The following is a 12193-nucleotide window of genomic DNA, read 5'->3' as shown; positions in this document are numbered from 1 at the left end:
AGTTTTCAAAATTTTATCATATCGACTTTCTTATATATGTATATATAATTTTGTTTATGCAGATATAAATACATAAAATATGCAACGGGTGTGGTGCAAACATTGAACAATCTTTTGCATATAAAATAAAAAGTTATAATAGAAACACTACATTATTTTTTATTTCGAAAATAGTCATGATTTTTCAAAATTTTATCATATCAACTTTTTCAAATATCTACATAAAAATTTGTTTTCGCATATATAAGCAAATACAATCCATAAATGATGTGACTCAACTATTATTTTTTTTTTGTATATATAAGAGAAAAATATTTAATAAAAACAATACATTAACACTCATAATTTTCATTTAATTAATATCTATGAACATTCTACAATATTAACAATTTAATTATTTTTTTATATAATTATCGCAATGTTACGTGACCCGTGCGAAAGCACGGGTCTTTTACTAGTTCTATAAATAGTTACTTCTATGTTCCAATTTTCTTATTTCCACCGTTAAACAAACCTAACCAAATCTCAAATAATAAAACTCCAATTTCATTCTTAATTCTTAACTTAATAACAACAATTTTCATTTTATCTTTCAAAAAAAAAAACAATTTTCATTTTATTTTTCTCTCCTCAACAAAACGCATAAAACCCAAACCCAGGTAACGCGATTTTCTATTCTCCTATTCTATATGCTAATAACTGAATTGATTCGATTCATAATATACGATACCGATTAAACTTTGTTTCAATTGAATTAATCTGAATTGAATTTGAATTTGAATTTGTTTGTAATTAGGTATTATGTTAGAGCAGTTACTGATTTTCACAAGAGGAGGATTAATCCTTTGGTCATGCAATGAAATTGGTAACGCTTTGAAAGGATCGCCGATCGATACATTGATTCGATCTTGTCTTCTAGAGGAGCGATCTGGTGCTGCATCTTACAATTACGATGCACCTGGAGCTGCTTATTCTCTCAAATGGACTTTTCACAATGATCTAGGTCTTGTTTTCGTTGCTGTTTATCAGAGAATTCTGCATCTGCTTTATGTGGATGATTTGCTTGCTGCTGTTAAGGGTGAATTCTCGCAGGTTTATGATCCCACCAGAACTGTGTATCGAGATTTTGATCAGATTTTTAAGCAGTTGAAGATTGAAGCTGAGGCACGTGCTGAGGATTTGAAGAAATCGAATCCTGTGGTTGTAGGTGGGAATAGGAAACAGCAGGTGACATGGAAGGGAGATGGATCTGACGGGAAGAAGAATGGCAGTGCTGGTGGCGGCGGCGGTGGTTTGAAGAATGATGGTGATGGGAAAAATGGGAAGAAGAATTCTGATAATGACCGTTCTGTTATTGCGAATAACAGTAACGGTTATAATTTGAGAAGTAACGGTGTTGTTGGTAATGTTAGTGTAAATGGTAAAGAGAATGATAGTGTAAACAATGGAGCTTTGGATGTAAATAGGCTCCAGAAGAAGGTTAGGAATAAAGGCGGGAATGGAAAGAAAACAGACGCTGTTGTAACCAAGGCTGAGCCGAAAAAGGTAGTTAAGAAAAATAGGGTTTGGGATGACAAACCCGTTGAAACTAAATTAGATTTTACGGATCATGTTGATGTTGATGGGGATGCTGATAAGGATAGGAAGGTTGATTATTTGGCTAAGGAACAAGGGGAGAGTATGATGGATAAAGATGAGATTTTTAGTAGTGACAGTGAGGATGAAGATGATTATGATGATGATGATGATGATGATAATGCTGGGAAGAAGAGCAAGCCTGATGCTAAAAAGAAGGGTTGGTTTTCATCCATGTTCCAGAGGTAAACTTGCTGAACTTGATTAATTTGTTTTTTTTTTATTTTTTATTTTTTATATATAAATTGAAAAATTTGTTTGCTCTATTCAAATTTATGCTAAGTAGCTTACCTCGTAGAATCCGATTGATGTTGTGTTGCTTGAAATACCGAAAAGTGTTATATTTCCGTCAATTGGATTTGTTGTCTGTTGCATTGTTTCTAATCAATGATTCCTTGACAATACTTAAATTGTTTTAATTCTAATGATGATTTACTGCAATTGGTGGTAACAATAAAAATTACACTGTAAACTTCCTTGGATTGAAATCTTAGTCATAGTTGTCCTTTGCTTTAAGACATATGTGCATTATTAGGATGTCAAGGTCATTTAACTTGTAATGATATTGGTATTCGTTTGAAAGTCAGGAAAGGTGTTGAGGTCAGGGGCATATATGGATATGACAAAGCATAAATGAATGAATGAATTAAATTGTTACTCTTGGTCATAAATGAATTTCCTCTTACATGTTGCTTTGATTGTTGTTTTCTAAGATTTTGTGATGATGCCCTGTTTCCATTTTCCTCGTGACGGTATCGTCTGGGGTGAAATTTATTTTGTTGTTTCCAAATAACCTTGATCTGCTACTTTGATTGAATAATTTTACAACTTCACTTTGAAGTTATTACTATTAGTTTATTTCAATTTTCAGCTTTTCATTGAAATGACTACTAATGAAGTTTATTTACATGCTTGTGCTCAGTATTGCTGGGAAGGCCAATTTGGAGAAGTCGGACTTGGAACCAGCTTTGAAAGCTCTGAAGGATAGACTCATGACCAAGAATGTGGTATGTATTTATCCTCAACATCATTAGATGTGGTGGCTTCAACGTCTAAATTTTGTTCTATTGGCTACTTTTTGCTCTTCTTAAGCTATATAATATTTTTTACATTCTGTGTCACTTGTAGGCTGAGGAAATAGCTGAGAAGCTATGTGAATCAGTGGCAGCAAGTCTTGAAGGCAAAAAACTGGCTTCATTTACAAGGATATCTTCCACAGTGCAGGTTTTGTTTCTATCTTTTTCCCTATCGACATTTGATGCCGACTTTTTATTTATATACAATTTCACATTATTCATACTTATGCTGTGTTTTGAAAAATAATGCAGGCGGCAATGGAAGACGCACTGGTTCGTATTTTAACTCCTAGGCGTTCTATTGACATATTGAGGGATGTTCATGCTGCAAAAGAGCAAAGGAAACCATATGTTGTTGTATTTGTTGGAGTTAATGGAGTTGGAAAATCTACTAATCTTGCTAAGGTGAAGGACGTTCATATATTCTTCTTCTCTTTATGTAAAAATTCCGTATGTCGGGCTTGCTTTTTAACCTGAAGGAGATATTCCATTTTCTGTGTGATTATGCAGGTTGCTTACTGGCTTCAGCAACACAATGTTAATGTCATGATGGCTGCTTGTGATACATTTCGATCAGGAGCTGTTGAGCAGTTGCGGACTCATGCACGCAGACTTCAGGTTTACATTGATTTTAGTGCTTAAAGATTAATACATATATTGTTAGTAATATTAATAATAACCTTATAATTCCCCCTTTCAGATCCCTATATTTGAGAAGGGTTATGAAAAAGATCCTGCTGTTGTGGCAAAAGAAGCAATTCAGGAAGCTTCACGGAATGGTTCGGATGTTGTGCTAGTCGACACAGCTGGTCGTATGCAGGTAATAATTTGCAGTTGTTGTTGTAGCAAAAGTTTATTGATTTTATGGGGGTGTACAATATACCAAATGACTCAATACTATTGGTTATCTGTTAGGAACCCGGGATTAATACCGGTTTTATATTGACTAACGAAAGGAAATTGAGCCACGCTCTTATAGGAAAGCAACAGACCACCTGAGCCAAGGCTCCTTCAGAGAGGAATATCCTACTCCGCCTAACTGAATGAAACAGTTACTAACTTCTAGAATGAATGGATATTAAGTGGTCCAGATACCCTCCCAATCTTTTACGCACTTATTCCTAACAGAATCCCCTTAAGAAATGGAACCTCTAATGCCACGTCATTAACCATCAGCTCTCTTAAGTCTTCTAGAGTATACCCTCCAAGGTTTGGGATGTGGGCCAGTATCCACAATCTGATCCTCTTCATGGCCCATTTCATTATTGGGCTCCAGAGCTCTATCACTGTTTCAGTTTCTAGGCCTTTGCTGTCAAGAGATAGTACTGAAAATGAACCTTTTATGTTTATTGGAATAGAGGAAATTGTCATAGAGGAAAATTGTCATAGATGAATGGTTTTGGTTATATCTAGAGACTATTGACGATGTTTATTTAAATGCATTTATATGTTCACCACTTCATCTTACATGTCACTGATGGTTTTCAGGATAATGAACCATTGATGAGAGCCCTGTCAAAGCTGATCTACCTTAACAATCCTGACCTTGTCTTATTTGTTGGAGAAGCACTGGTTGGCAATGATGCAGTTGATCAGCTTTCAAAGTTCAACCAGGTTAGGTGCAATATATTCAACAGTAGCTTTGTCCAACTACAATTGGGTCTTCGTCTCTCTTTTTCCCATATGTCTGTTATTGAACCCATTTATTTTGTTGCAGAAACTGGCTGACCTCTCCACATCTCCTACACCCAGATTGATTGATGGGATCTTGCTCACAAAGTTTGACACTATTGATGATAAGGTATGCAAATACTGGAATTGCAAGTAAATTTATGGCTAAGCATTTGGATATTCTTGATGAACATTTATTGGTTGGCTAGGACGGAGACTGTCCATTTTTTAAAAAAGTTCAACCATTAATTGGTTATATAGTCAAATATAATTTAATATGGGTAATGATTATTGTTACGAATTAATAGCCACAAGAAAGCATCGAATGAATCATGTCCGCTGATTTTGTTTCCATCTCACCCATGTATTTCGCCCCCTTCCCTTTATTTTGTCTTTGCTAGTTTTTATGTGTTATTCTTGCTTTTCTTGCCAATTTCATTCGTAAGAAATAGCACTGCTCATTTAATATAGATGAAATCGTTTGCTAATTATGTTTGATTTTGTCAGGTGGGAGCTGCACTTTCAATGGTTTACATATCTGGAGCTCCAGTCATGTTTGTGGGATGCGGACAGTCCTATACCGACCTCAAGAAACTCAACGTCAAGTCCATTGTGAAGACGCTCCTTAAATGAAAGGATGAAACTATTTTAGTTTCGGTCGTGAGACTCTTCTCTTCACCTGTGACCTGTCACGAATGTTTTCAGTTTGCAAGTTACTTGATGATCCTTTGTTAATCCTATTACTCTGTAGGCCAAACTATGTGGCTATGACTTTGGATGCAGTTTGGTTTGTTTATTTTGGAAAGCTTTCTTCCCCCTTTATCTATCTTGGAAAACTTAATATATCCCAATAAAAATGGTTTTCTGTTTGTTTCATTTATGATTTTTAAGAGCAGACATATAAAAATCGTTTTAAATTGCTATGAAGAGGGACGAGTACAATCTGAATAAATTATATGTGGTAGAGTGCTTCACACAAAAATCGTTCACAATGTTATAATTTGGAATTTATTTTTATTAATTCTTTGTTATTCTTGAACTTTGATTTCCTTAAAATTTTATTGAGAAAAAATCATACAAAGTAGAGTTTAGAGGAAAATTATATGGCAAATATTTTTTCGGTTGATAATAATTCAGCTATAGTTGATAAATAAAGCTCATATTTTACAAGCATGTAAGTTATAATTCTGCTGCCAACTTAGGTCATGTTAGTGTGTATTGTGCTAATGCTCTTTGAGACTTAAGCTTTTTCTCCCCGTATATGTACTCTAAGGCCTAAAAGGTGGCAAGTCGGAAACTAGTCATCGGTAAAACTAATAACATGGCAAAAGAAAAATTAAAAGTGCTAGTTAAACCTACCAACGGACATCCTAAACAAGAATTGAAAACCACACTGTATATATGAACTATCAACATAAACTAATTTTGTTAATTGATTAAATGTTCATTGATCATGATTTTGTTTGGATAGAAAAGTTATCTCGATTCATTGATTCATTAATTCCATCTTATGATTGATTAATATGTTTTTAGTCCTTACAATAGTAACAATATGCAAATGTATCTTGGATCAGTGGCATTTGATGAAAATTTAGCGAAGATCCTACAATGTGTTTGAACCTACCCCTAACTCGCCTAAACTTTTAGAGGATCAAAAAATAATTACAATAACGTATAGAACAATGTTATATCTCTAGAAAAATATTAAACAGGAATATGTGCCATTTACAATTGCCACAAGTCACATGGACGATCTCACAAGTCACAAGCATTTGAATTGTTGCTGTGACAGAGTGATCTAACACCCTGCCTCTACTCTTGAACGGAAAAACAGTTAACCTCTCAGAAAATGAACAGATTTACGTATAATATATCCTCTAAATCTCTAATTGTATTTTTGGATAGGGATGAAATATTATATATTTATTAACTCTACTAATTTATAAATATTACCACAAAAAAGGTGTAAAAGGTAAGCTACTAGTAGTACTATTTTTTTACAACCTTCGATTATAACAGGGAATTTAATAAAGAATTCATTCATTCCCGTTAATTTTTTAAAATTGATTATCTATTTCATCCCAAAGGATTATGAAAAGGCAGGAATCTTAGGTAATGGCTCGCCAGCTCACCAAACCACGTTGTTGCTTCCAATTGCCAAGTAGCTTACGTAGATTCTCAAGCTACCATTGTTTACTAATATTACTACTACTTTTTTTATTAATAATAATAATAATGATGATGACATGTTTCAAATCTCATGCACATGTAACAATCGTAAAATAATTATTTGTGTCACCGTAATTAATAATAATAATAATAATAATTTTACATTCCCTAATCGTTTTCTTAAAAATATATTGAATTGAAAGTTGTGTTGAATCCTATAAAAAGCTACTCAATTCTTTTTTTTTTTTTTTTTTGAGGGAAGCTACTCAATTCTAATTAGTCTTTCACCACTAATAAGACAAACAAAACATAGCCATGAATATGGCTTCTTCTTCTTCTCCAATATTGTTGATGACTATTTTCTCAATGTGGCTGCTAATTTCCCACTCTGAATCCACAGATTATCTGATTGGAGACAGTCACAATTCCTGGAAGGTTCCTCTTCCATCACGACGTGCACTCGCCCGCTGGGCCTCTACTCATGAATTCACAGTCGGCGATACTATCCGTAAGCCATATATAGCATTGTTCTTAATTAATTACTTCTTAACTACATATAAAATATGATGAATAAAAAAGTCCAAATTTATCCATGATTTATCTCTATTATAATGAAAATATCATATATTATAATTTGAGTATTATTTTTTTGTCATGGATTGAACTGCAATGTATGAAAATTGATTAGTTATTGGATACGTGTGTAATGTATTTATGCATGTATACATGCAGTGTTTGAGTACGATAACGAAACAGAATCAGTGCACGAAGTGAATGAGCATGACTATATAATGTGTCATACAAATGGAGAACATGTGGAGCACCACGACGGCAACACTAAGGTTGTGCTTGATAAAATAGGAGTATATCATTTCATAAGTGGAACAAAGAGTCATTGCAAGATGGGATTAAAGCTGGCTGTGGTTGTCCAAAACAAGCATGACCTAGTTCTCCCACCTCTAATTACAATGCCTATGCCACCTTCGCCGTCACCGTCACCAAATTCGTCCGGTAATAAAGGTGGTGGTGCTGGCCTTGGATTCTTCATGTGGTTGGGGGTTTCATTGGTGATGATGATGTTCTTAATATGACTGATTATATATATATATATATATATATATATATATATATATATATATATATATATATATATATATATGTTTCTATGAGAATTAAGCTTTGTGACTACATACATATATACAATGTAATATTGTGTGGTCAAGATCACTTACATTTTCATTTTGCTTTCGTTTTCCGTTAATTTCATGGGAAAAATGTAGTTTTATTTTTTATTTTTTTTAGGCTTAAATATGACATTGGTCCTAGCATTTTCTTCAGTTTTTGGTATTGGTCCCTGCAGTTTTTTTTGTTTGGTTTTGGTCCTTACACTTTGTGAAAAAATTGCATTGATCCCTCAGTTAAGCTGCTGTTAAAAAAAAAGGAAAACTAACGGAGTGCCACGTGCCCCACTAAAATCATGCCACGTGGCACACTAAAAGACAAAAATTAAAATTAAAAAAATCAAATAAAACAATTGGTTTTTATTTAGTTTTATTCTTATTTAATTTGACAGCTCAAGTTGAGGGAACGTGCAAAGAAGCGGTTTTGCAGTATGGCATAAAGGTCAAGTTGTTGTACATATGAGATTTTGCATAAACGCAACTCAGTGATCGATTTGCAGAAATGAAGCTACGTAAAACGCAGCTCAAATCGAACCGGAACGACAACGGAAAAGCAAATAGATGGAGGATAACGAACAGAAACACGGAATTGAAATAGCCCAACAAGGACAACAGAAACTAGAACAGAAACGCCAAATCGAATTCATGATACAGGTCGGAAAAGCTACTGAAAATCAAACAGAAACAATTTGGGTTTTTGGGTTGAATCCCTAAATTCCATTTACTCCCCTCCCCTTTCTAAAAGTTCAATCGCCATTCCTTTTCACTTCTTCGTGTCTTCTTTTTTTTTTTTTGTTATTTTAAATTTCTAATTATATTAAATAAGAATAAAACTAAATAAAAACCAATTGTTATAACTATAAAACAAATTAACTAGTGCTAGATACGGTTAAAAAAGAAAACTTGTGCCAGATGCAATAAAATACACACTTAAATTGTTTTTTCGACAAAATATTTCACAACAAATCAAATATATTTAAGTTTGGAATTTTACAAAATAGAGAAGGTAAGAAAAACTACTCTATATATGCTTATTGTAACTAACTAAATTTCTCTGATATGTTAGTATTAGTATTGTTTTGTTACACTCCATGGATTGTTTTCACATTTTTAGCTTCATTTCATTTTTCCTTTCACATTTGCTTTTTTCATTTTACCATTTTTATGTTTCAATCAGTACAGTCAACATTGCAACACTCTACATTTTCTTGTTATCCATACCTTTAACTTAAATTTGGAGTATAAATATGAACCAGTAAATCATAGCTGAGACACACCACCACTCACTCCATTTTCATCTCTCTCTCTCTCTCTCTCTCTCTCTCTCTCTCTCTCTCTCTCTCTCTCTCTCTCTCTCTCTCTCTCTCTCTCTCTCTCTCTCTCTCTCTCTCTCTCTCTCTCTCTCTCTCTCTCTCTCTCTCTCTCTCTCTCAAGTGTGTGTTAATTTTGTGTTTTAGAAACCTATAGGTTTAGGTTCTTTTTATTTATTTTCATGTTTAAATGTTACACTAGAAAATAAATTATTAACTCTATAAATTTGATGTAGTGCTAAACTTATAGACATGGGATATCAGTAAGTTTCGAATTAAAGGAAGGAGGTGTTATTAAGACTTCAGTGTGTTTGGTAGAAGAGAAATAAGAAAGAGAGAAAGAGAGGAGAGAGAAGTTGGAGAGAGAAGGACAATTTCTCCTGTTCTGTTAGGAAGAGAAAGTGGGCAGAGAGATAAAATGATGTGGGACCCATGCCTTTATCACTTCTCTCCATAAGACCATAAGTGGGAAGAAACAGAGCGGAAACGCAATTTTTGTTTAGTTTTCCACTTTTCTCCCTATTATATATAGTAGGCGCAGTAGCTACTATTATTTACTTGTTTTCACACCAACAAAAAGAAAATGCTAGTATGCACCAAAAAAATTTACTTATTTTCAAGTTACTTTTGTTGTAGCAGCAGGTCAGGAAACTATAAAGCAATTAATTTAATGGATTAGAATGAACAACAGACGTCTTCCTCTTTGTTCGAATTAATTTAATCCAAATGAAACTTTTTTTTTATGGAAATCCAAATGAAACTTTTTTTTAAGGACCAAATGAAACTTTTGGAATTCACTAATTAGTTAACTGATAATTTTGTTTAATTGAATGACTATGTAAACAAGAATTAATTTAATAGACTAAATTCAAATATTTTAAATTATTAATTAAGTAAATAATCTATTCAATTTCTATGTAAAAATGTATTTTAGTTAATTCTTGGTTAAATTAAAATAAAATAAAACTACATTTGTGTTTATATGAAATTAAATTCAGATATAATATTGTATATTAACATTTCTAGTATAAGGATATTTTAGTTTTTTTAAAAACTAAACACACTTCTTTCTCTTCTATTTCTCTTCATTCTCTCTTATACCAAACAATATCTCAATTCTACTCTATTTCTCATCAACTTCTCTCTTCTCTTACTCTTTCTTACCTCTTTCTCTCTTCACACTTTCTTCTGACAACCAAACATAACTCCTATCTTGGATTACGTGAAATTTTCTTATAAGAAAATACTGTACAATGAATGAGTACTTTGGTTTCATCATTATACAAGTCTAAAAACCTAAAATTTATGATTTTGATTTTGTCATCACAAACTTTGAAACCTTCAAACATAGTAAATAGCGATCGATGCTCTTAATCCTATTTTGATTTGGTCACTTTCCAAATTCACTTTTAATTTCGTCACTTTCAAAATTTTGAAGTTGGGGACAACACTCTAAGAGAATACAGTGACATTTCATCTGTTTTAAAATGAGTGTCACTTTAGCTAAAAAAAATTGTTTCAAAATGAATATCACTTTACATTTTCAATACAACTTTATTTCTTTCAACTTTACCCTCTCTAACTTTTATCTCACACAATTTTCAATACAACTTTAAGTTTGTTTTTTTATTATAAAGTAAGGGAAATTTAGTAAAAGTGTTATATCTAATGATTATTTCATTCTATTCCTTAATATGTGTGCAATTGACTACAACGACACTTATTTTGAAACGGAGGGAGTAGTAATTACACACTTTTCTTAAATAATATACCAGAAATATCAGTGATGATATCGTCAAATCCAATTTTGATTTAGACATTATACATTTCTCAAAAATAGTGGCTACGCTAAATCCCTTTTTAGTTTAGCCATTGCAAACATCTTTTAAAAAAAAATACAAACTTTTTCTTCGAAAGAAAAACAACACAAACTTAAAAATTGTAACGATCGCATCGAGGAATACATTTTTTATTCATTTATTTTGTCTCAATAAACTACTAATTCACCACAATCAACTTGTTGCATTCGATATCTTTTTCCGTCATCAAATCAGTAATTTATAATTGCAATCGAAATTAAACACAACAAAAAATCATTTCTTAAAATCAACAAAAGCATTTTCTATGAAAAAAATTATGTTAGAACGACGGATCATCACTCTTGTCAATAACAATAATAAAATGTTCATATTTTACTCTTTATTGAAATTTGCTTTGGTTCAAAAATAATAACAAAAACAAAATATATTCATTTGAAAAATTGAGTTTTTTCTTTTTACAAATTTGATAATTAGGAGAAATAAATATCTTTAAATTTTAACGATATAACCAAATTAGTGTCGTAAGAATGCTATTATACTCTAAAGGCGGGTTGTTGTCATTAAGGTGGTTCTTTGATGGTGTAGAGGAATAAGTTGTTTCTTTATACCATCGATGAACCACCCGAGTGGCAACAACTGGTAATACAGATAAATGAGCATTCTTAATTGTGGACCTAATTTGCTTATATCCTTAGACATTTCTTTATTTGTAGGCAAATATGGGTGCAATATGTGGACTCCATCACCATAATTTATTGACAACAAGAAAAGAGTACAAATTAGAAGGGGGGACATAAAATCAAGACCTTTACCAATTTGAAAATCTAAAATTTGGGAACCCTAATTTATTAAATGTGAAATCATTTTAATATGGTAATCATTCCACCAAGCAGATGAGTTCAAATATAGATCTAAGCTTTGCCAATTTGTCAGCACTGTTGTTACCTTCTCTATAAATGTAAGATACCATAAAATACATGCCTCTACTCAATACCAAGCAGTTGCACCAACGATTTCTTAATGCTAACAAGAATGGATTTAAAAGTTAGTGTATCTATCTTAGAATTAGTTTCTAAGCACAAACTTTCTAACCTTGGAAGTAAGCAATCTCATTTTTCTTCATAGCTATTATCCGTTATGCAAGCACAATCCTATGTTTTGATTATCTTGTCTAACCTCATTTGATTCAATATCAAACTTCACATTTCTGTACTTCGTTTGATCTTTGAAATATGATTAAATAACAATATTAAACTTCACATTTCGGTATTTCGTTTGATATTTGATATAATATTTAATAACAATGAGATTAGATTAATTAGAATAAAAAT

The 12193-nt window shown here is 32.3% G+C and overlaps 2 protein-coding genes across 2 annotated transcripts; both read left to right on the top strand.

Moving 5' to 3' along the window:
* Nucleotides 1–494: 494 nt before the first annotated feature.
* Nucleotides 495–5258, top strand: LOC146897179 (uncharacterized). Its single transcript, XM_085736055.1, has 10 exons — nt 495–659; nt 797–1820; nt 2558–2642; nt 2764–2859; nt 2964–3116; nt 3222–3329; nt 3412–3531; nt 4200–4325; nt 4429–4512; nt 4890–5258. Exons 2-10 carry the CDS (start codon nt 802–804, stop codon nt 5013–5015), a joined length of 1917 nt encoding a protein of 638 aa, XP_085592181.1. The 5' UTR covers nt 495–659; nt 797–801; the 3' UTR covers nt 5016–5258.
* A 1544-nt stretch (nt 5259–6802) lies between these two features.
* On the top strand, nt 6803–7790 carry LOC146897178 (early nodulin-16). The gene is made up of 2 exons (XM_085736056.1): nt 6803–7059; nt 7284–7790. The coding sequence occupies exons 1-2, from the start codon at nt 6867–6869 to the stop codon at nt 7640–7642; spliced, it is 552 nt and encodes a 183-aa protein (XP_085592182.1). The 5' UTR covers nt 6803–6866; the 3' UTR covers nt 7643–7790.
* Nucleotides 7791–12193: the final 4403 nt, after the last annotated feature.

Source organism: Medicago sativa, chromosome 8 (assembly GCF_051527215.1).
Source record: "Medicago sativa cultivar Bolivia chromosome 8, Bolivia_mono, whole genome shotgun sequence".
In the NCBI taxonomy this organism is placed as follows: domain Eukaryota; kingdom Viridiplantae; phylum Streptophyta; class Magnoliopsida; order Fabales; family Fabaceae; genus Medicago; species Medicago sativa.
This window is presented reverse-complemented; position numbering and strand designations above follow the sequence as displayed.